At 47.8% G+C, this 21,345-nt stretch overlaps 1 protein-coding gene across 2 annotated transcripts in view; it reads left to right on the top strand.

Moving 5' to 3' along the window:
• The window catches only part of ANO2 (anoctamin 2), a 360,688-nt gene that overhangs the window by 86,483 nt on the left and 252,860 nt on the right, over positions 1–21,345 (top strand). For both annotated transcript variants that reach the window (XM_047743061.1, XM_047743060.1), the window contains exon 4: positions 7,583–7,681. In XM_047743061.1, coding sequence (XP_047599017.1) covers positions 7,583–7,681 — 99 coding nt within the window. The remainder of the gene's footprint in view (positions 1–7,582; positions 7,682–21,345) is intronic.

Raw genomic sequence — 21,345 nt, 5'->3', positions numbered from 1 at the left:
GAAGTAGAATGAAGCCCAGAGAACAGTTAGTCCTGCTCTGTACGTGTGGCTCTCTTTCCAGGGTGCCGTGCCGCCCTTGGTGGCCTCTGTGCTGGGACTGGGGGGCGGGGAACGGGCTCTCTCACCCCCTGGTGTGTAAGAGGGTCTGACTCTTCAGTTTTCCCGGGTTTGCACTCACTACTTCATCTCCACCTGGGCTTTGAGCGGAGGTTTTCTGGAGGCTCCTGTCTGGAGTGCAGGGTTAGGTGATACACAGAGTCGACACTTCGGTTTGGGTCCAGAGATAATTGCTTCTGGGAACCTGTCCATTTTGGTAGCTGACCCAAGGGATCCTCCCAGCCCTGAGTGTCCTCCCCTTCCAGGAACTTTGGTGATGACTATTTGCTTTGAAAAAAGGGCAAGATGGGCTGAATTTTCATTTCCGCAGGACCCTGGCTAGGTTGTCCTGAGTCTTTGGTTGGGGGCTAGATAAAGCCTTTCCTATAAGAGGGGACATGCCTTGGATATTTTGGGGGGGGGGTTTCTGGGGCAGGGTGCAGTAGGCAGTTGGTCCTGCCCTCTGCCTCTGCTGACCCATCCCCACCTTGGCCCGGAGAGGCTAGGGTTCAAGAGCAGGTTCCCTTGCTGTCACCCGGGGCCTCCCAGATGATCTGAGAATGTGGGAGTCACTGAGGGCTTCTGTCACCCTTGCTGTGGGACCGTGTGCCTGTGGTCCCTGCCAATCCCAGGTGACTGAGGTTGGTGATACCTTAGGTGAGCCTGGCCCTGCTTTGTCCCTGTCTGTTGTCCACATGCTCATCTCCCCACCCTTCCTCTGACTGCCCTTTTCCTGGGCCACAATGTGCTGCCGCTGATGTTCTCAGCTCACAGCAGGGCCCGGGCCCAGAGTACACTCAGGCATCTGGGGTCAGCGTTGAGGCGGCTTGGCAGGCCCGTGTGGGAAGGCGGCTTGTGGAGTATCGGTTTCCAGTGTTTGGCTGGGGCTGCCTTCCATTCATTCTCATCTCTCTGGAGGGAGGACGTGGTCTTGCAAAGCCACATGCAGTCTTTGGATAACAACAGCAAGGCATAAACAACGCGGAGAGTCGCACCAGGAGCGCTTGGCCCTTGGTCCCTGCCAAGGACCCTGACAAGTGGCTGGAACACTGGAGAGTGGTTGCTGGGGGTGCAGTTCCCTCCCAACACTGCTGTTCCTCCATCCCTCATTTACCTACTCTCTTGTGAAGGGAGAGGCTGCAGGATTGCCCTCCGATGGACTGGGCGCCCTCGGGGACGTGCGGTGCCGTCCTGCTCAGGCACTGTGGGACGGGCCCTGGTGTCAGGAGACCTGGATTTCTTTCCTGGCTCTGCTGCTCACTAGCTGTGTGTCCACGTCCAAGCAGCTGAGCCTCCTGCATTCTAGGTCTTCATTTGTTATTTGAGGAAGGTATGTTAGCTATCTTTGGAGGCCTCTTTATCTCCAGAGTCCTTTGGTCAAATCAGTTCATTCTTCTGACATTCACCACGCTCATTGGCGGGCTCTGCTTTGAGCTGTCTGCATGGGGAAGCTGAATGGTACCGTGGAAAGCTGATGCTTGGCAAGTACAGATACCAAAGGCTTTTACAGTTGAAGTCCCTTTTATTTTCCAAGGTACCCCTGGTTCTTCTCCTTAATGCTGCAACACCCTTTAAGGCTATAAGGCAGAGAGGTTCTAGGTACGTGCAGTCCTAGCTCTGTTCGGATTGCGTTTTGTGAGCACCAGAATGAATGTGTGCATGTGGGTTAGGCCTCCAGGAAAGGGAGCAGTAGTCTGCAAACGCAGTGAAGACCAGGGGCTACTGATGGGAACAGAGAGGCCCTCTTACAAGGCCTTCATAAGGTTCCTGGTCAGATGGAATCTTGAATCACTTCCAATGTTAACAGGAGAAACAGATTCAGAGATGACACTTAAGAGTAATTGAATTATTCTCTTGAAATAGAACTAGATTTAAATGTGGTTGGCCAAAGGTCACCAATTGCTTTCTGCTCCGTGGTAGCCAATTTTTAGAAATTATTCACAGGATCCTAGCAGAACTGACTAGGCATCTGTGCATATTGGAGTTATACTACATACTTACTGAGTTTGTACTATATGCCAGTTCTTTGTCGCCTGCTGAGGACAAATCTGTCACCAAGAGAGACACGTGCTTTGTCCTCCTAGAGCTGAAGTTCTAGTCAGGAAGAGAAGCACTAGATACCAAGTCGTAGCGATTGCACTAGTGGCCAGTGCTATGGAGGAGAAGGACGGGAGCCAGGCAGGCAAGAGGGGGACCAGGCATCATCCAGGGTTCAGAAAAGGCCTCCTGGAGACAGTGATGATAAAGGTGAGAAGCAGTTAGGAGTTGGCTGGGTCTGAGGGCAAGAGAGGACTTTGCAGGGGAGGAGACAGTGTGAGGAGGTTCTGAAGTGAGACACGGGCCGGGGCGGTTGGAAACCCTTGGGAAGGGCTGTATGGCTGGAGTCCAGGGAGGGGGCAGAAGAGCTGGTGTGTTAGAGGAGGTGCCTGTGGTCAGGCCTGCTGTTGAGGTGACTTTAGAGAGGAAGGAAGGAAGGTGAGGATGGGACGCTGGCTGACTAGGTAGAGCACAGGCGCACAGGGGACCTGACTTGGCTTTGTGAACTCTGGGTTCCACTGATTTAGTTTGTGGTGAACAGGTCTAGGAAACCAGCTGACAGCACCACTTAAAGGAGACCGAGAGAGCTGAAAGTCAGGTTATGACTTGGTTTATCTATACGTGCTATTCATTTCCTCGACCAGAGTACCTGCATCCTCTTCTTGGGTACCTTTTCTTGACACCCAGGAGATGGAGACACAGAATCTGTAGGGTTTTATGAAGATAGAATCATGGTGAAAGCAGTTGCACAGTTTTATGAGGCATTTCACCTGAGCAGGAGAGATTTTTCTACACCCGTTGTCTATTTCACATTTCTTGGGGCTGGCAGAGTTGCGTCCCCAAGATGGATGTGTTTGTGCTTGCTTGCAGAAATCTTTAGGCACTGTTTCCTTTGTCTGATGACCAGAACCAAATGACATGTGACAGTTCCTTTTCTATGGATTTAAATTCTAGTTGCCTGATAAGGTGTGCGAGCCCTCCATTCACATGGGTAACGCATTTATAAAATCTCTTCTAGAGATGGGGGCCATATGCTCTAATAGGCCATCTCTTATCTACTTTATGTTGAATTTCATGTCGGTTTCAGAAAGTCCTGTTTTCTGCCCTTATCCTCAATGTCTGGAGATGTGCTCTATTTTGAACCTGTGAATTTCCTTTAGGACACGTGGGACATTTTGAAAATCCTGTTGATAATTTTAAAAGTTCAAGGGCAGTGAAGGATTGCGAAGTCACCGTTGTAATGTAACAGGAACTGGTGTTCCCTGAGTCTTTCTGTTGACGGCAGGAATTCAAGGAGGACCTCCTCTGTGTCTAGCCCCATGCTAGGTGCTGGAGGAGCTGGCTGTCCCTGCAGTCATTTCGGTTGGGTGGAGCACATCCACACGGTCATGGCTGACCTTTCCCCTGGCCCACAGTCCAGGCCCTGTGGCAGGGACTTCGAAGAAACCTTTTCTCCAGTCCTCACAACAGACCTGCAGTCTTTCTCATCCATATTTAGATAAAGAAACTGAGGCTCATTTGGTTCAGTGCCTTGTCCGTCGTCCTACAGCTGTAAAATCCAGGATTCAGATCTGAATCTGTTTTTATCTGGAGCCCACGCTCGTTCCACTCCCCTGCTCTGCTGGAGAGAATCTGAATACGGGGAAGAATGGATGGCAGTTGGGCCTAGAGAAGAAGGAAACTTCTTTTTTTCCCCCCTTTAAAGCCGGATCTGTGTTTCCCTTCAATTTTAGATTCCTGGGTTAGTAGGAAGAGCTTCCGTACTGGGTGATGGTTCTGCTCAGGGGTTTTCAAGCATTTGTTTTTCCCCAGGAGACCTAGCTAACATTTCACATGAGCTCTTGTGACTTTCTTTTTACGAGAGGGCAACAGTGTCGCATGGATTGACAGGGCCGTGGCTGGGTGTTAGCGCCACGCCAACTGCACTCCAGCTTTTATCTTCATTTACTACAAGTCCTGCTTGAGAAGAACACAGGAGAAGTATGCTTTGCTGGAGGGAACTAGCCAAGAGGTCAGGCTGCCGTTAATAGACTCTCTCAAGTCACAGTCTGTTGTGACACTCTGAGGTTAGGACCCAGATTTTCTCTTGGTACTTTGCTCTTTCTGGCCTTGTCTTTGACTTCAAGGTCTGATGTGCTTGGCTCCACGTTCTAGGCAACTGATCAGGGGAAGGGAGGACAATGGAGGGGCAAAGGGTACCCCTTTGCTGTCTTTGAAGAGTGTTGCCAGCAGCTGCTTCATGACACTTCCTCCCATACCACATGGCTTAGAAATTAGTGTTTGGTTATGCCTAACCATACAGGGAGATACAGACTTGATTCTGGATGGCCATATACTTAGTTTTAAAGTGGATGAAGGGGATGAGAATGGCTGTCAGGGGATGGCTAGTGATCTGCCATCAAGGCCATGGACTCAGACCCTTAACCTTCTCAACCCTCCCTCAAACTTTGAACATCTGCAGCCATTTAATGGACATTCAATATACACTTGCACTACCAATTATAGGTAAAGTTTTTTTTTTAAGAAAAACATTCATCACTATTTAAAAGCAAGGACAAAACATCATATATTAAAATCAGCAAGAGTCATGATTTCATCTCCAGGAGAAAGATGGTACCGTTTGCCATCTTTCACCAAAAACATTTTTCCTGGGGCCATGATGGAGAGCTGGAGCTACAGGTCAGCTTCCCAGATGGTTTCCTTTCTTACCTTTCATTTTCACTAAATTAGAGAAGCTTAAATTACAGTTAGGAGTAGCAGCAAGTGATGGATGACTCCGTCTAGTAACCCTGGACATTGTAACCATAGACAGACATAGGAATCGAGGAGATTCCTTGCTGAAAGCCACTTCCAGTATTTGGGCAGAACGATGTCATCCTTGGAAGCTGGAAGGTTGAGTGTTTCATCTTAGGACTGCCTCATAGAGTCCTTATCCATCTTTTTATTGGATTTTAGTCCAAAAAGCATGTCTTTATATTCCGTTTCAGCTCTTGGAGGTGGTTTGTGACTCTGCCTGGTAATATGTTCGGTCTGTCCCCCGTGGACAAGAAAATCATCAGGTAGAGCATGGACTGCTTGGGTCTAAATACCTTTTTTTTCCTATCACAATATTTATGTAATTTTGGACCAACGATTTAGATTTTCCCTGCCTTGACTTCCTCAACTGTAAAATGGAGTAGGTGACAGTACCTGCCGACAGCCTGGCCCTGAATATCCTTTGTGCTAAAGTACATGACGTCTAGCTCTGTCCTCGTTCATGACACACACTCAGTATATGCACATCACGATTATTGTTATTATTTTCAGGTGTTTGCAGACTCTCCAAGACTTTCATACCATAGTTAAGTCTTCCTGCAAAATCTTCATTTCTTCTTCCTCCTTCTCCCTCATAAATTGTAACCTTTCATCCCCAAAGAGGGGGGCGGGTAGGTTCTGGATGTGTGAATTAATGAACAGATTGTGGGACTGCCATTCAGAGTTGTAGAGATGGTCTTCACTTGCATTACGAACACTGTAAAGTAGCTGTTTATCTTACTCATTGCCACGCTCCACGTACTTCTGTGGGGGGAATGCGGTCCTCTGGTTTCCTACCTATTCTTCTGTCCAGAGCATTGGAGAAGCAGATGGTCGGGGCTGTGTGTGGCTGGCTGCCACTGTTACCTTCAACACCAAATCAAGACCAGAGGGTGGATTGTTGAACACATTCAGTTGTTCATTTTTTTTTTTTTAAGATTTATTTATTTGAGAGAGACAGCATTGTGGGAGGGGCAGAGGGGGCCGGAGAGAGACAGTCTCAGACTCCACGCTGAGCGTGCAGAGCCCAACGCGGGGCTCGATCTCAGAACCCTGAGATCATGACCTGAGCTGAAACCAAGAGTTGGAAGCTTGACCCACTACAACACCCCAGGGGCCCCGAACCATTCATTCCATGAATGAAGCTGGAGAGTGATTTTTTTTTTTTTTAAAGATTTTATTTATTTATTTGACAGACGGATCACAAGTAGGCAGAGAGGCAGGCAGAGAGAAAGGAAGGGAAGCAGGCTCCCCGCTGAGCAGAGAGCCCGATGTGGGGCTCGATCCCAGGACCCTGGGATCATGACCCGAGCCGAAGGCAGCGGCTTTAACCCACTGAGCCACCCAGGCGCCCCTGGAGAGTGATTTTTGAAGGGAACACCTGCTTTTACGTGAGTGGTAACACCTTTGCTGCATGCAGAGTTGGTGTCTTCTCAGTACTGATCTCTGTGATTCCTGCTTCACAAAATACGCAGGAATTCAGTAGAAACCTCGGGGGCCAGAGGGCCAGTGGAACAAGAAGCTGCGAGCGTTCTCTCGACAGAACACATGCACTAGGACTGGGTTCCCATGCCGCCCCTCGGCTGCACGCTGATGTCTGGGGCAGGCTGGCCGGCCCACCAGCATCTTCCTGCCCTGGGACCCGGAGTCCATGTGATCTCCAGCAGCCACGTGATGAAGCAATGGTGCCCTCGGCTTGTTCTGCTCTTTCTGTGAACCCTGCAGGTTTGTAATGAATTCTGCAGGTGGAATTCATTACACCTTTCTTGGTGAGAATGGGGTTTTGCCCATTTTTCTGACTTGTTTTGGTTTCCTCTCATTCTTTAGGGACAAAACTAATTGAATTTCAGAAGTAGTCGTTTTCTTTGTGTGCTTGTTTTGAAAAGAATTTGAGGTTTTATTTGAAGATGGGGAAAAACTGACAGCTTCTTGTCATAATCTGACCAGTATTTTATCACAGGCACTGTGATGAGGATTATTGAGTCAATAAGACCCGATTTTCAAGGGCTCATCGCTGCATTTCCTTTCCTTTCCATTTTTGGGTGAATTCACGACATTCACAGAATCACTTACATGGGGACATAGATTTATAATCTGTGCTCACGCTGGAGCCCTGTTCGTGATTTATGTTTATGGTGTCATTTTGCATTGTACTACCTTACTGTTTATGTCATACCTTTTGGGCTTCGTGAACCACGTTTGTCATTTCGGCTACGACATAACACAGTAGGAACACAGATGCAAATTTAACAGTGAACAGTGACACTATGCAAACAGGATGAGTGTCTGGCTTTTTGTCGCGTGCCAGCAAAGGTAACTCCTCTCACTGCTTGGAAAAGCGTAATAGATTTCTGCGAAAATCATAATTGCTTACATTTCCAATCTGGGGACAGGCTCTTTAATGCTTCTTTCCCTCTGAAGCCACGAAGCCTCCAAGGACCACACTTTGGGAGCAGTACTCTGTGGTTTTTCGTGAGAGCCTTTCTGGAACAGAGCTGGTGTGAAGGGGTTACGGGCGGGAGGGGACTGGGTCTTGGTGAAGTTTCAAGAGAACAAACACCGAGTCAGGGCTTCTAGTTTGGGAGAGTTGGGGAGACAGGAATTTAAGCTATATCCTTCTAAGTGTTTCCATTTCTTCTTCCTTTGTACCTTACAGAGTAAAAGCCAGGGATCCGTTTTTGTCCGGATACACGCCCCGTGGCAGGTGCTGGCCAGAGAGGCGGAGTTCTTGAAGATCAAAGTCCCCACCAAGAAAGTATGAGGATGTTTCTTCTGGGTTTGGGGGCCTCCTGAGGGCTGGCTGGATGGGAATAGTGTGGGGACAAGGCCAGGGTTTGAGGGATGAGGGCTTGTGGAGTTGAAATTGCACTTGCCTTCCCAGGAACCTTAAGTATGGGGCAGTGCTGTGGGTAGGGTGGGGAAGAAAATTGGGGTACAGAGAGGGGCTGGGAGATCCCTTTACCTCAGAGCTCTACCTGGGATGTGCTTCATGGAAGCCAGACATTGCCCTGGTCCAGCTTCTTGGTTTCTCTGTTATACCATTCTCTCCCTCTTCTTGGTGTTCCAACACTGCCAAGCATTTTTTTCATTTTTTTTCTTTCTTAATTTTTTTTTTTTTAAGCAAATTTAGCAATGAGAGCAGACAGCAAGCCTTGCTCATTGGGTCAGCAGCATGCAAGGTCGTGACCCTGCCACTAAGTACTGCATGGTGGTGGCTTCCTCTGGTCTCTTCTGTAGGATAGAAGATTCTTAATCAGGAGAGTTGATAAAAAATATCATCTGGGGAATGTTTTTAAAATGTTCATGCCGGTGTCCCACCTCTGGGATTTTGATTCAGGTGGTTCATATGGAATGAGGTTCTGGCATCAGTATTGTGGGAAAAACAAAACAAAACAAACATATCCCTAGTAGGTTCTAATGCATATTTGTGTTGAGAACCACACAGTTCAGATGATTTTTCAGGTTCTTTTCAGCCAACATAGGTTATGTATGATTTCAGAATCTCCCCAGGGAATTCCTAGGTGAGTATCCTTGTATAACAAAATTTAGCAAACACTTCCAAAGAGAAAGGAAAAGTGTCCATGGATTTACCATTCTTTTGTTTTTATTAGGCATTTTAGGGGAAAAGGGTAGTTATGGACTTTGGCCATTTGTGATATCTGTAGGAAGGGTCCTGGGGTGGATGTTACTCTGGTTTAACAATGGGTGATTTACAGATGATGTCTCTTTCTATCTCTCTCTCTTTCTCTGATTCTTTGTCTCTGTGTCTTCCTGTCATTCACACACACACACACACACACACACAGACTACCCACACAGTGCTCTATAAGCGGTGACCTAGCTCTGCAGAGATCGTTTGCTTCATTCCAACCACCATCACCGTGATTCCCACCCCCATCATGAACAGAACTCCATGTCTGTTGCCTGTGGCATCACCACTGCATCACCTGCCTTCTTATCACTGTCTGCACTATCATTACCATCCTCATAGTCAGCAACGCCACTTTGATGAGCATCTCATGGGCTATGTTTAAACCATTTTCACGACCAACAGATCTACCGTCTCCATCAGAATTCACTCATTGACTACCAACGTGTGGGCCACCATCACGAATGCCTTACTCAAGAAGCGTGAAGTCTGTGGGTTCTGTTTTTATAGATTTATTAAGACAGACAATACTTTCATGGCAGGTGGACAAATGACTATCAAACAGTGAACACACGCAGATGTGACTTTCAGCCACAGACATTCTGTCAATAAAAAGTAAATGTTTTGGGGTCACCTGCCTGAGTGTCTTGTTTTCACAAGGACCACACCAGGGTCTTCTCCCCTTCAGTTGCCCTGCTGTGTTGTCTCCTACTTTTGGACCTCTTGCTCCTAAGACCATTGTTCCCAAATGCAGGCGTCATGGCGTGGCCCCCCACTCCTCCTCCACTGATCTTCTCCTCGATTCATCCCCAGTATCAGTCTTGGATGGAGGCTTTTGCTTCTTTCTGGTGGTGTCCTAACCTGGCCAACCCTTTCACTTTTCTTTCTTCTGCTTCTAACTTCAATATATTTCTTCTCTTTTCTTTGGTTTATGTGAGTATCAAACGTTCTCTTAATCTCATTCTATTTGTATCTTGCTTCTTGTGTTTTATCTTTGCTGGCTGATCCTTGGAAAGAAGGTGAGTGAAACTCTAGTGCCCATGCTATGGCTTCTGTCTCCCAGGACGCCCTTATAGCAGGAAAGCTAGAGACACAGAAAAAGTATGTATCCTTCTCTTCTCGCTTATGTCTCTTTTTTCTTTGCTCGCCTTCCTAACCTTCTTCCTTTCCCCTTCCACCTCTCTCTCCTGTTGCCTTTTCCTAGCCTCCTTCTCTGTTTTTGGAGACATCCTACCATGCCTCTCATTTCTCAATCACCTTCTTCTCCTCTTCATTCCCAGACTCAGCCCCTGTATAGTGCCTATCCCTAGTCTCTGCTTATCCTCTCACAGGCTCATAGCTTTGAGAGCATAGATCTGCTTAAATGACCTATTTCCTGCAGAGTTATGTGCCCCTTACACTAGTCTACTGGGACCACCTGTAGTTTAGGTGGTGCGTGCTCTTGAATTTGTAGATGAGATGATGAGGGCAAGGACAGATTGCAGTGCAGCCATTTGTGGGTTTTTTTTTTTTTCATTTTTAAAAGAATTCCAACATATTTGATATAACCTTGTGTAAATTTAAGATCTACAGCCAGTACATTTGGTACACTTATGTATTGTAATATGATTACCATTGTAGTGATAATTAGCACCTCTGTTATACAATTATGCTTTTTAGTGGTTGGAAGAATTAAGTTCTAGTCTCTTAGTGAGTTTGATGGCCATCATTCGGCTTCACCGTCTGTATTCGCTGTACTATGCATTAGATCTCTGGCGCTTCTTTCCTACTCGTTGCAAGTAGGAACCCTTAAGCCCCATCTGTCTTATCCCTCCAGCGCTGCTCTCCCCACCCCTGCCCATTTCCTGGTAACCACTCTTTCACTTTCCGTTTTTACAGGTTTGGCTTCTTAGGTTCCACATATAAATGGTAGTACACAGTACATTTTTTTCCTCTGATTTACTCTCACTTAGCATCGTGTGCTCAAGTTTCCTTTGTGTTGCCAATGGCAGGATGTCCTTGTTTCTCATGGCTGAGTGAGATTCCACTGTGCCCACGTACCACATCTTCTTTATCCATTCATCTGTGGATGAGCAGTTGGGCTCTTCCCACCTCACCCCCCTTCCTTTTCCCTTTGGAGGTGTAGAGTGGCAGACACTAGGCTAGACGAGTCCTCAGAAGCCCAGACTTGTCACCCTGGCTCTGCACGTATTTGCTGTGTGACTTGGGGATGTCACTTCCTCTGTTGGAGCCCCAGTTCCTCATCTGTGATATGGGCATAATAATACCTGCCCTATTTTTCTTAGAACTTTGTTCTTTTTTTTAAATTTTTTTTTTGTCTGAGAGAGAGAAAAAGAACAAGCAGGGGGAGGGAGTATCAGTAAAGAGAGAGAGAGAAGCAGACTCCCTGTTGAGCAGGGAGCCCAATGCGGAGCTCGATCCCAGGACCCCGGGATCATGACCTGAGCCGAAGGCAGAGGCTTAACCAACTGAGCCACCCAGATGCCCCTCTTAGAAGGTTGTTCTAAGACTTTTAACTCCTAACCAGTGCTATGGAAATATAGGAGTTTATTATTGTGTCTGTGTACTCAAATATTTTTATGTGCATTTTGGATTCCCAGTCCCCCAGTCAGCTTCCCTGCCGCCAGCACTGATGGAGGTCCCACTGTAGAGGGTTTTCGGAGAGACACCGCAGTGCACAGAAGTAATCCAGGCTCTCAGAGAGCTTACAGCCAAAGGGCACAACAGGAGGAACGCGCATACCTGGACAGCAAAGCACAAATTAAATGCTATCTCAAGTGGTAACTCATTAACCCAGCACTGGTCTCTATGTAAATACGATGGGCCAGGGAGTCTGGGGATGGCAAAGCCAGGTGGTGGCTCCTAGAAGGCTGCAGATATAACAGAAAGAACTTTTCCCTAAAGTCTGTGGGCCCCAGACTCGACACAGGTGGGCTGCTGTGGCATCCTTTTGTGGCTCCAGCCACGTGGCCCCAATCTTCTTTGTATTCATAGAATACAGTGGCCGACCTCACAGGGGATGCCATGACCAGGAGAAGGGGGTATAACCCGGTGGCAGGGTGGGATGCATATGTTTTTCACAGTCAATCTGAGAACCTGATTACAGGGGTAGAGGTGGGGGTTACGCCTAGTTCCTGAGATGAGAAGGGGGCATGAACAGGGAGGACGAGGCCGGGCAGTCTGCACAAAGCTAACAGTGGGGTCAGTGGTGTTTCCCTCCTGTTTTCGTGGGTTTGGGAAGAGACTGCAAGGAGAATAAACTGCATTTACCGGGACCCACGTCCTGGTGTCGTGGGGACGGCAGAGGAAGACTGAGGCATGGCGCGGGATCAGCTGAGTATTCTCCAGGCTGGTGGAAGTTTGTATCTTTAACTCAGCAGGGTCTGGAGAGACCAGGAAGACAGGGAGGAAATCGCAAAGTCGAGATCTCAAACCTGGACAGATCCATAGTAATGCGTCCAGGGACTCGGAGTCCTGAACACAGATATTAACCGGGAGGGGGAACCTTGGAAGGAAGCATTTGTTTTCCAGAAACAACAACAGGAGAGCCAGCATTTTGTGAGACATGCTCGACATCCATGCACAGGAAGGGGGTGGGGAGGCCTGGCCTTTGGCCCCAGGCAGCTTTGGGAAGTTTGAAATGGGTGCTTTTTCAGCTTTATTCATTACCAGCATTGATGTTCCTCTCTCATTCACTTTTTACCCACATGGACAAACATCCTCTCCCACCCCAGACCCCCCCATTTCACTTATTCTCCAAGTGCTCCCTACAGCAGAGACAAGGCTAGGAACAGACAAGGGGCAGGTAACGGAGTCCATTCTTGTCCATGAGATCATATTAATCCGGCCAGGGTCCACTGAATTTGGATGAAATGACATGCCTGGGGCAGGTGAAAATCACTTTTCATCCAGCCTGTCAAAATTTCTGTGGCTCTTCTGAGTAGACAGACTGATGTTGCAGGGGCCATGTTTGCTGTTCCCAGGAGCCTGTGAGGAGTTTTGCTTATGAGCCCTTTGCATGCAAGAGGCTGTGAACTTCTTGCAGGTTCTCCCTTTTTAGGCAAGCAGCCTTAGAGCAAACCTCATCTCCAAAACAGGAGTAGTGAATGTTGTGGTGGGCTGTTGTAAGGAGCTGTGCTGATGTGGGATGCCTAACATCGAGGTGCAGGCAACACATGGTAGCTGGTACTATGACTTTTGTCGCTATTGTTAGCCGTATGTGAGGGGCAGAGGGCAGCACGGTTGGCAACGCGTTGGATGGTTCATTCCTGCCGTTTCCCTCCACCGCCAGCATCTGCAGTGTTGGGGGAAATCAGACCCAGTTCTTTCAACCTGCCAAGGCAGCCAGAAGCCCAGGCACGGAATCTGTGGTGAGGCAGGAACAGATGGCCTTTGCACTGTGTGCTAGGGGATTTCTGTTTCCTAGAGCATGGCTCCTTGGGGCGTCCCTAAACATAATGGCTGCATATGTGAGGTCCGTGATGCAGTCCCCAGAGGAGCCAGCAGGAAGGCTGCTCAGCCCCACGGTGCAGGAGGGAGGGCTCGAAGGCGCTCATTTCGGGGGACAGACAGCAGATGTGGCAAGTGGAGACGTGAGTTTGACTAGTGGCTCTGCCCCCATGACTTGGGGTTATTTCAGATCTTCCCCTATTTCCGGAAACAGGACTTGTGAAGGGTTATGACCGAAGTCATAAATGCATATGGATCATTTTTAAAAAGGACAGATAACAAAGAACCCTGTAATTGGGGGAAAGTAAGTGAGTGCAGGGGAAATGATGATAGTAGAAATGAGAATAAGAGTGACTCATGCATGTGTGGCAGATTTCACTTTGAGCTTCCTGGCAGCCAAGGCAGAAAGGACTGGGACTCACATAATCCCTGGCAATGAGCAACCTTTTTGGCAGAGGAAGCAAACTTTTTCCTGCTGTTGAAGCATAGTTGTTATATAAAGGACACAAACAATAGAAGGAGTCTATTTTCAGTAATAAGTGGATAGAAGGTGCTGGAATGCTCTTTGTATAGCCACTTCTTAAGTGCTTCTGGATAAGAACTGGTAAGTCACATTAAACTTAGTGCAGGGTGGGTTCTAGTACAAAGTAATATATGTCCCTTTCTGAGAAGCCGATGATTCAAAGACAAAAGGTAGAAATGTCATTCATCCTTTAAGTCTTTCCATGGAATTCATGGCTTGAAATATCTCTTATCTACTAAGCAGCATTTATTAAAGAATAATTCATCTTTTAATTTTCATTAACTGAAAACATGCATAACTGCCCTTAAGCAGTGTGAGAAAATTGGTGTTACCACACTGAACGACTATAATTCCAGCTAAAAAGCAAAGCCACTTGGCATTTTGGTTAGCCTGAGTGGCCCCTTAGAAGAAGATATTAATTCTATTAAGCTTTGTAAATCATTGGAAGGTGTTTGGGTATCCGCTACTGCCTCTCTAGAGATTCTGATTTAGTAACCATGGCTTTTACAAAAGCTCCATGGGAATACCCTCTCTCTGGCTCCTGGTGTCCAGCCAGCTTCTGGGACTCTGCCAGCCAGGACCAGAGCACCTCTTCTCAGTTGTCCAGATTTACAGCTTGTATTAATCAGGGCTCTCCAGAGAATCAGAACCAATAGGATGTGTGTGTGTGTGTGTGTGTGTGTTTGGGTAGTGTGTGTATTATATATATTATAAGGAATTGTTCCAGGTGATTATGGAGGCTGAGAAATCCTGAGATACGCACTTGGCAAGCTGGAGACCCAAGACAGCTCATGGTGTTAGGTTCCAGTCCAAATGCCCATCAGGCTTGAGACCCAAGAACAGCCTATTTCAGTTCAAGTCTGAGGGCGAGAAAAGATCAGTGTCTCAGCTCAAAAAGTCAAGCAGAAAGAGTGCCCTTTTACTCAACCTTTTTGTTCCATTCAGGTCTTCAACTGATTGGATGAGGCCCACCCCCATTAGGAGGGTAAGGTGTTTTACTTAGTCTACCCATTCAGATGTTAATCTCATCCAAAAACACCCTCGCAGACACTCTCAGAATAATGTTTGGACAAATATCTGGGCACCCCATTGCCTGTCAAGTTGACATATAAAATTAACCCTCATAAGCACTTGTGATTTTGAGGTCCATAATCCTTTTTGCATTGGTTTGAATAGTGGTGTCCACAAATATATGACCAAGCCCTAACCTGTGAATGTGATGTTATTTGGAAAAAGACCCTGAGAAAAGGGTCTTTGTGGATATAATTAGGTAAGGATCTCCAGATCATCCTGGATGTAGGGTGGGCCCAAATCCAAGGATGGGCTAAAATAGAATTGAGATCCACAGACCCACAGGGGAGAAGACCAGGGGAAGGCTGAGGCTGAGATCGGGGTAGTGCAGCCCCAAGCTCAGGGAACAGGTTCAGAGAAGCTAACAAACTTAACCTAAGGTCACATGTCCTGAAGGGATTAGATCTAAGGCCCATTTCTTTCTGACTGCAAAGCCATACTCCTACCACACTTAAATGAGGAGTCCAAAATAAGGCTTGAGTTAACATGGCCTAGAACAGCATTTCTCAGAGCCTAAGCTGAAGAACAGTGGTCTTCTGATTTTTTTTTTAATTTTAATTTATTTATTTGAGAGAGAGAGAGAGAGAGAGAGAGCAAGCATGAGCAGGGTGAGGGGCAAAGGGAGAGGGAGACTCCCTGCTGAGCAGGGACCTACTCCCCTGACAAAATGCAGGGCTCAATCCTGGGATTCCAGGCCCATGGCCTGAACCAAAGGCAGATGCTTAACTGACTGAGCCACCCCAGATGCCTAGTGGTCTTGTTTTAAAAGAAGTTCATGATCTAACAAACTCTAGAAACACTAATTATTATAGTTTATCTGACAAATTAAAAGTTCTGAGAAGACTTTTAGAATGAACATGGTTCCATTTTATTCAGCTCTTTTCCTGCTGAACATTCATAGGTTATTTGTAGCTGTATTCCTAGGTATCCCAGGGAAACAGTTATCTGCAGAACATTCTCTGGGAAACTCTGTCCTAGATTAAATACTCCTGGGCAGGAGACGCAACACATCTGAAATTTTCTTTTGTCATTGCTTTGGACTGGTGCGGTTAGTTACTTAGCAGTCCTGGATTATAGTTTTCTTGCTGTAAGGTTTGGAGGTTGGACCCTGTGACTTCTCTGTCAAAGCTTTATAAAATGCTGGGGTCCACATGTCAGTCAGTTGAGTTAGCAAATTTGTTCATTCTTTTCCGTTATGATGTTAGTTAGCAGAGGGTTCCAAGGACAGATACTCCTGTGGAGTCATTCACACTCTGATTGTGTCCAAGTATCTAAGAGAAAGTGTCCCACATCGGCCACTTTTTCAAGCTGTGTGTTAAATGAGGTAGTACACTTAGCCTGTGGGTCCCTACTCTGTATCTGGGGCAGCCCTTTGTCCCAGAGCCTGGTAATGTCACTGAGTTTCCTCTGAGTTCTCCTGCCCACACCTTTCTGTGGAGCCTACACTGAGCTCCCTGATTTAGACTCTTTTCAAGAGGGAGTACTTTACTTTCTCTTCCAGGGGCTGGAGACTTTTCAGATCCTTTCAGTATTTACCTCTGGTCCTGGAGTGATCTCGCCATCTTATCTACATAGTAAACAATAAAGAAACTCTGTGTCCCAGCCCAAAACTCAGTTCCCTTATAGACCCTCCTTTATTCCTTACATGGATTCTTAGGCAACCTACAGGTAGGATTTTTCTCATCCATTAGTTTTTCCTTAATTCCTTCGGGTACCTTATACTCTCGTGTCTCCAAAGGTGCCATAAGCCCTCCCCATGCCACCTCCGCCACCTGAGAGTAGGAACTATAGTTTATGTTTCCTGTCTGTTCCCTGCAAACTGTAGTATGATGTTGCCTAAATGACAGGTGGTAAGTAAATACTAGATTAATCGGCTGACGGATACCAGATCATGCTTGCTCACCCTGGCCCCAGGACCTTCTAGCAGCTGTGACCCACAGTGTAATAGTGGGCTTTTAGCTCGCAGCTGCATACAGTTCATGCCGTCTTCCAGAACAGGAGACACATTCTCTTCCTTATCTGGACCAGCTCCTTCCTTCTTCAGGTGGTGGGCTCTCTTTGGGGCTATTTTGATAGCTCAGTGAATCTTCTCTGGTGATCAGAATGTAAGAAGGAGGAGAAACTCGATGGGCTTTGTCAAGGATGGAGAGCTTGTAGGCCCCTGGTCACAGGGGGGAAGGTCACCATTTGCTCAGCCTCCAAGATGCCTTTCAGGGCAGACTCTTTTTATTATTACTGGCAGTAATTTTCAAATGAACCAGAACTGTTGGTGTTTGCGCCAGGTTGGCTGTAGGTGGGGCCTTGCCCCATGTTGTCATTGTCTGTTCCCAGACATTTGTTTTTAAAAGAGGTGCAGCTGAGAGGGTAGTGTTTATATCGATATCTTTATGGGCTTTTGGTGCACGCTCTTTGATTGCTATTTACATAGGCTGGAAAGAGTGCAGAATACTTTGACTTTTTATTCCTTCTTTGTTTTTGGTAATGCTTCTTGTTTTCAAAAACAAAAACAAAATAATTGATGCCACCTATGTGTTGGTTTGAGCGAGGAACCTGACATGGCACGCAGCCATGTTCTAGGCATGCGTAGGGGCCTGGTGAGACCGCACAGGCCTGGCCCACCTCACGTGACTCTGTTAGGAGATAAGCCTAATGTGGGGCTCAAAAACAGTGATGCTGAACATATGCAAATGTAGTGGGACGTGAATTTGAATAGCTGTATGAAGTTGTTTTAAGACTCAGGGTTAAAAAAAATGGTGATAGAAATGGCGGCTTTGTTTTTTTAAAGCCTCGAGTTGTGTCTCTAAACTGGGGGAGCACCTGCCAGCCTGGGGCTGGCTGGGACCTGGACACCGAACCCAGTGCCGGAGGGCAGCGGGCAGGCTGACCACTGAATTTGCCATCCAAAGTGGGGCCTTGTGATTATGGCAGGACGTAGTACTAGATGCTGAGTGTGCCAGGACTGTCCTGAGTGACTGGGCCTGGTGGGCACTCCTTGAGCTTGGCCATGGCTGTTCCTGAGGGTGTATGGGGAAGGGTGAACAGGCAGGGAGAGGCAGAGAAGCAGGCAGGGATAGTCAGCTTCTGGCATCTGGGGATCATGGACGGAGGGCTCTTCTTACCCAGTTAGAACTGGGGTTGGTGACATGTTGACTCCTAATACCTCTTGAGATCCGATTGTTACATTTTCAGGAATTTCGTAGGCTGGTTATTAACACCACTGGTACCTTGAAGATGGCCACTGTGGACATTATTTAGACCATAGAAATCCGCCAATGGTACACATCAGCAACCTGAGCCCCCTCTTTCCAGGTGGTTGCTAAGCATTTCTCAGGATGGCATGATGAAAGCCTGAGGGTGGGTACTGGGTGGAACAGCAGGGGCCACGGGTATGTCCCATGGCCAGGGCCTGGTCCAGCCTGCGGGTGTTCTGTGATTCCTGCTGTAGGCAGGAAGGGCTGTCGGTCAGACAGGGGCCAGGAATGACAATGTCTCTGTCAGGGACCAGAAAGGGATGCCATGTCTGCCACCTCTGGTACAGAAACTGATTGCCCACTACTCCCTACTTGCTCTCTCTGCTCTAGCCACACTGGCCTTCCTGCTGTTCCTCTAGAATGCCAAGCCCATTTCCACCTCAGGGCATCTCAGCTTGCTCTTCCCTCTGCCCGGGACACCTTCTCTCACTACCCACAGAACTCTCTCACATCTCTGGGGGCTGTACTCCTATGTCCCCTGCTTGGACAGGCCAGGCCCCCTGCCACTCTCCACCCTCTTCCATCATTTTTCCTTCCAAACACTTGGCGCTGCCCACCCCTGAATCACATGTTTGTGTCCTTGTTTGATTGTCTCCCCACTGTATGGGAAGCTCTGTGAAGGCAGGGATTTGGTTTTGTGGTACAGGCAGTGCCTGGAAGGGGCCTGGAAGAATGAAAGAAAGAACATTTCCCACAAACCACACGTAATCTACAGTGGCAGCGCTGCAGACTGATGCCAAGTGGGCGGTAAGGCCCACCTGACGGCATTTGGGAGCACTGCTGCCATGCCTTAAGGCTGTCTGTAGGGGTGGGGCTGGCAGCCCATGGACCATGGTGGACATCCCTGATCTGGGTTTTCAGCTGCTCCGTCAGTTGCTAAGAAACATTTGGGAAGAGTCTCACTGTACCTAGTTTGGGGCTGGGTTGTGTAGAGGGGTTCCTAGCCTTTTTGAAAGGCTACATTTTTTTCATCCATCCATTCATCCATCCGTGTATCCATCCATCCATCCATCTGTCCATCCATCCACCCATCTGTCTATCCATCCATCCACCCATCTGTCCATCCACACATCCATCTATCCATCCATCCACACGTCTGTCCGTCCGTGCGTCCATCTGTCCGTCCATCCATCCGTTTGTCCATCCACATATCTGTCCACCCATCCATCCGTCCATCCATCCATCCACCCGTCCATCCATCCATCCAGTGAATACCTGTTGAGTATCCCTAGGTATGAGACGACCCTGCTGAGGGTGGGTGAATCAGTGGTGTCCACAAGTGGTCCTGGCTCCATGTGGCCTTGGTGTGGTGGAGATTCAGAAGAGAGCTGTATGAGCTGGGAGGCACCCACAGAGGAAAAAGCAGGGGGGACAGAGGGACAGCCAGAGGAAACTAATTTAGGTGTGGGGTGCAGTGAGGGAAGCTGCCATTTGAGCTTAGACCCGAGGGCTGGGGTGGGGTTTGCCAGGTGGGAAGGGCATGTGAGAACCTTCCCGGGAGAGGGAAGCACACGTCTTCCAGTCCAGAGGTAAGAAAAGCCCGCCAGGTGTGGGGAAATGAGAGGAGGCCAGCATGCCAGTGTGCACGCAGCGGGAGGCAGGAGGCATGGCTCAGAAGGGCTTTGTCAGCCATGTAAGTAGCTTGGATTTTAGCCCATATTTTTAAGGTCACCAAACATCCATTCATGTGTAGAGGACATACCAAAACAGTAAAAAACCATAAAGGAATACAGAGGTAGACAACGGGAGTGTGCGTGTTTTGTAAGTGTATCACTTTCCACACTTAGTGGTGCTTCAGGCAGGACATGGACCTATAGGCACAGGGATTAACAGACTCGTTAATTCCTGTTGTTGGTGTCACACAGTGTCTCCCTGTGGGATCTAGGATGCCGCTGATCTTAGTGGCTCCTGGTGCCGTTCGCACTTTGGTGAGTAGCTTCACACTTACTGGCAAGGGTAAATGCTTACGCGGGGGACTCCTCAGATTGGACGCGGAGTGCGCACGCATGCGCGCGTGTGTGTGTGTGTGTGCACATGTGAGCCTCTCTGCCCCAGGTACCAACAAGGGGCACGAGAACAGGTGACAAATTCTGCGGCAGCTTCAGCTTCTCTTCCTCATAACTTTTGAGTCCAGGGGCTTCCACCCTCACACAGCTGGTGGCCTGCGGTGCCAGGCTCCACGCTGTCATCTCAGCATGCCTATTCCTTTTGCAGTTAAATGTCGGTGAGTGGGTGTGATGATAATCTCCATCCCAGCCCTACCTCTCAAGGTGAGCAGGCTGTCATAAATAACAACAGTTGGCCCCAATTATCCAGTGACCAGAGGATCAAAGGAAAGCATAGATTAAAAGTGGCAAATGGGGCATCTGGGTGGCTCAGTCGGTTAAGCATCTGCCTTCAGCTCAGGTCATGATCCCAGGGTCCTGGGACTGAGTCCCACATCGGGCTGCCTGTCAGCAGGAAGCCTGCTTCTCCCTCTCCCTCTTCTGCTGCTCCCTGTGCTTGTGCTCCCTCTCTCTTGCTATCTCTCTCTCTCTGTCAAATAAATAAATCAAATCTTAAAAAAAAAAAAGAGGTAGATAATTAGAAGTAATACCTTTTGAGTCATGGGGTGTAAGCAGACACACATGGCCACAGCTTTACGCCTGGTCTCTGCTCACCCCACTGACTTTTCCTGTTAGTTGTAAGGAAAGGTCTTCTTTGCTCACTACAGATAAGGGACTCATAAAAAAATCAATATTATATTATTTATAGCTCATATTGTTAAATCTTCTTTGGGGTCATTGGACCTCTTCATGTTTGTACGACACAGGGCATGTTAGTGAAACTTTCTGTACCTTAGTTTCTTTATCTGTAAAATGGGGACAGTACTGTGTATCAATTCATGATAGATATCACCATAGCCTTGGTTCCTTGCATCCCAGGAGGGAACGTGATTCCAGTGCAGGAAGGAAACAAATCAGCCCTCAGACCACAGTGTTGTGCCTCTCTGGAGGGGAGAGGCAGAGGGAGACGGGTGTGGGGGTGGGGGGAAGGAGTAAGAAAAGAAGGAATCTCGGTAAACCTCTTAGACTGTGACAATGAGGCCAAAGTGAGCTTTTATGAGAACCACATTTGAGCCCTGGAATAAAAAATAAGAGCAACATACTTTAAAAATTATTTATGATTTTAAGCACATGAAAGGCATATCATGTACCCAGGGAGGGCATAATGGGGAACAGCTGGCTAACATGTGTCTTGCCATTTCTGAGGATGTTCATTATTCTCTGATGTCCAAGAATAACAGTAATAACGATGCTGCCTCTGAGAATATTCATGATGATAAAGAGGGCCAGGGTGCCTTTCCTAGATCCTGCTGGACCCAGGAGAAGAGCCAGACTGCTGGGTTTGGTGGGGACTGACAGGGAGTCCCAGCCTGCATCTGTGGGCGATCATGGAACCCTTCCAAGGATCAAAGGTTGAAAGAAAGAGCCTGG

This window comes from Lutra lutra, chromosome 8 (assembly GCF_902655055.1).
Source record: "Lutra lutra chromosome 8, mLutLut1.2, whole genome shotgun sequence".
NCBI lineage: Eukaryota > Metazoa > Chordata > Mammalia > Carnivora > Mustelidae > Lutra > Lutra lutra.
The sequence above is the reverse complement of the archived record's forward strand: the minus strand, read 5'-3'. Positions and strand labels throughout refer to the sequence as shown.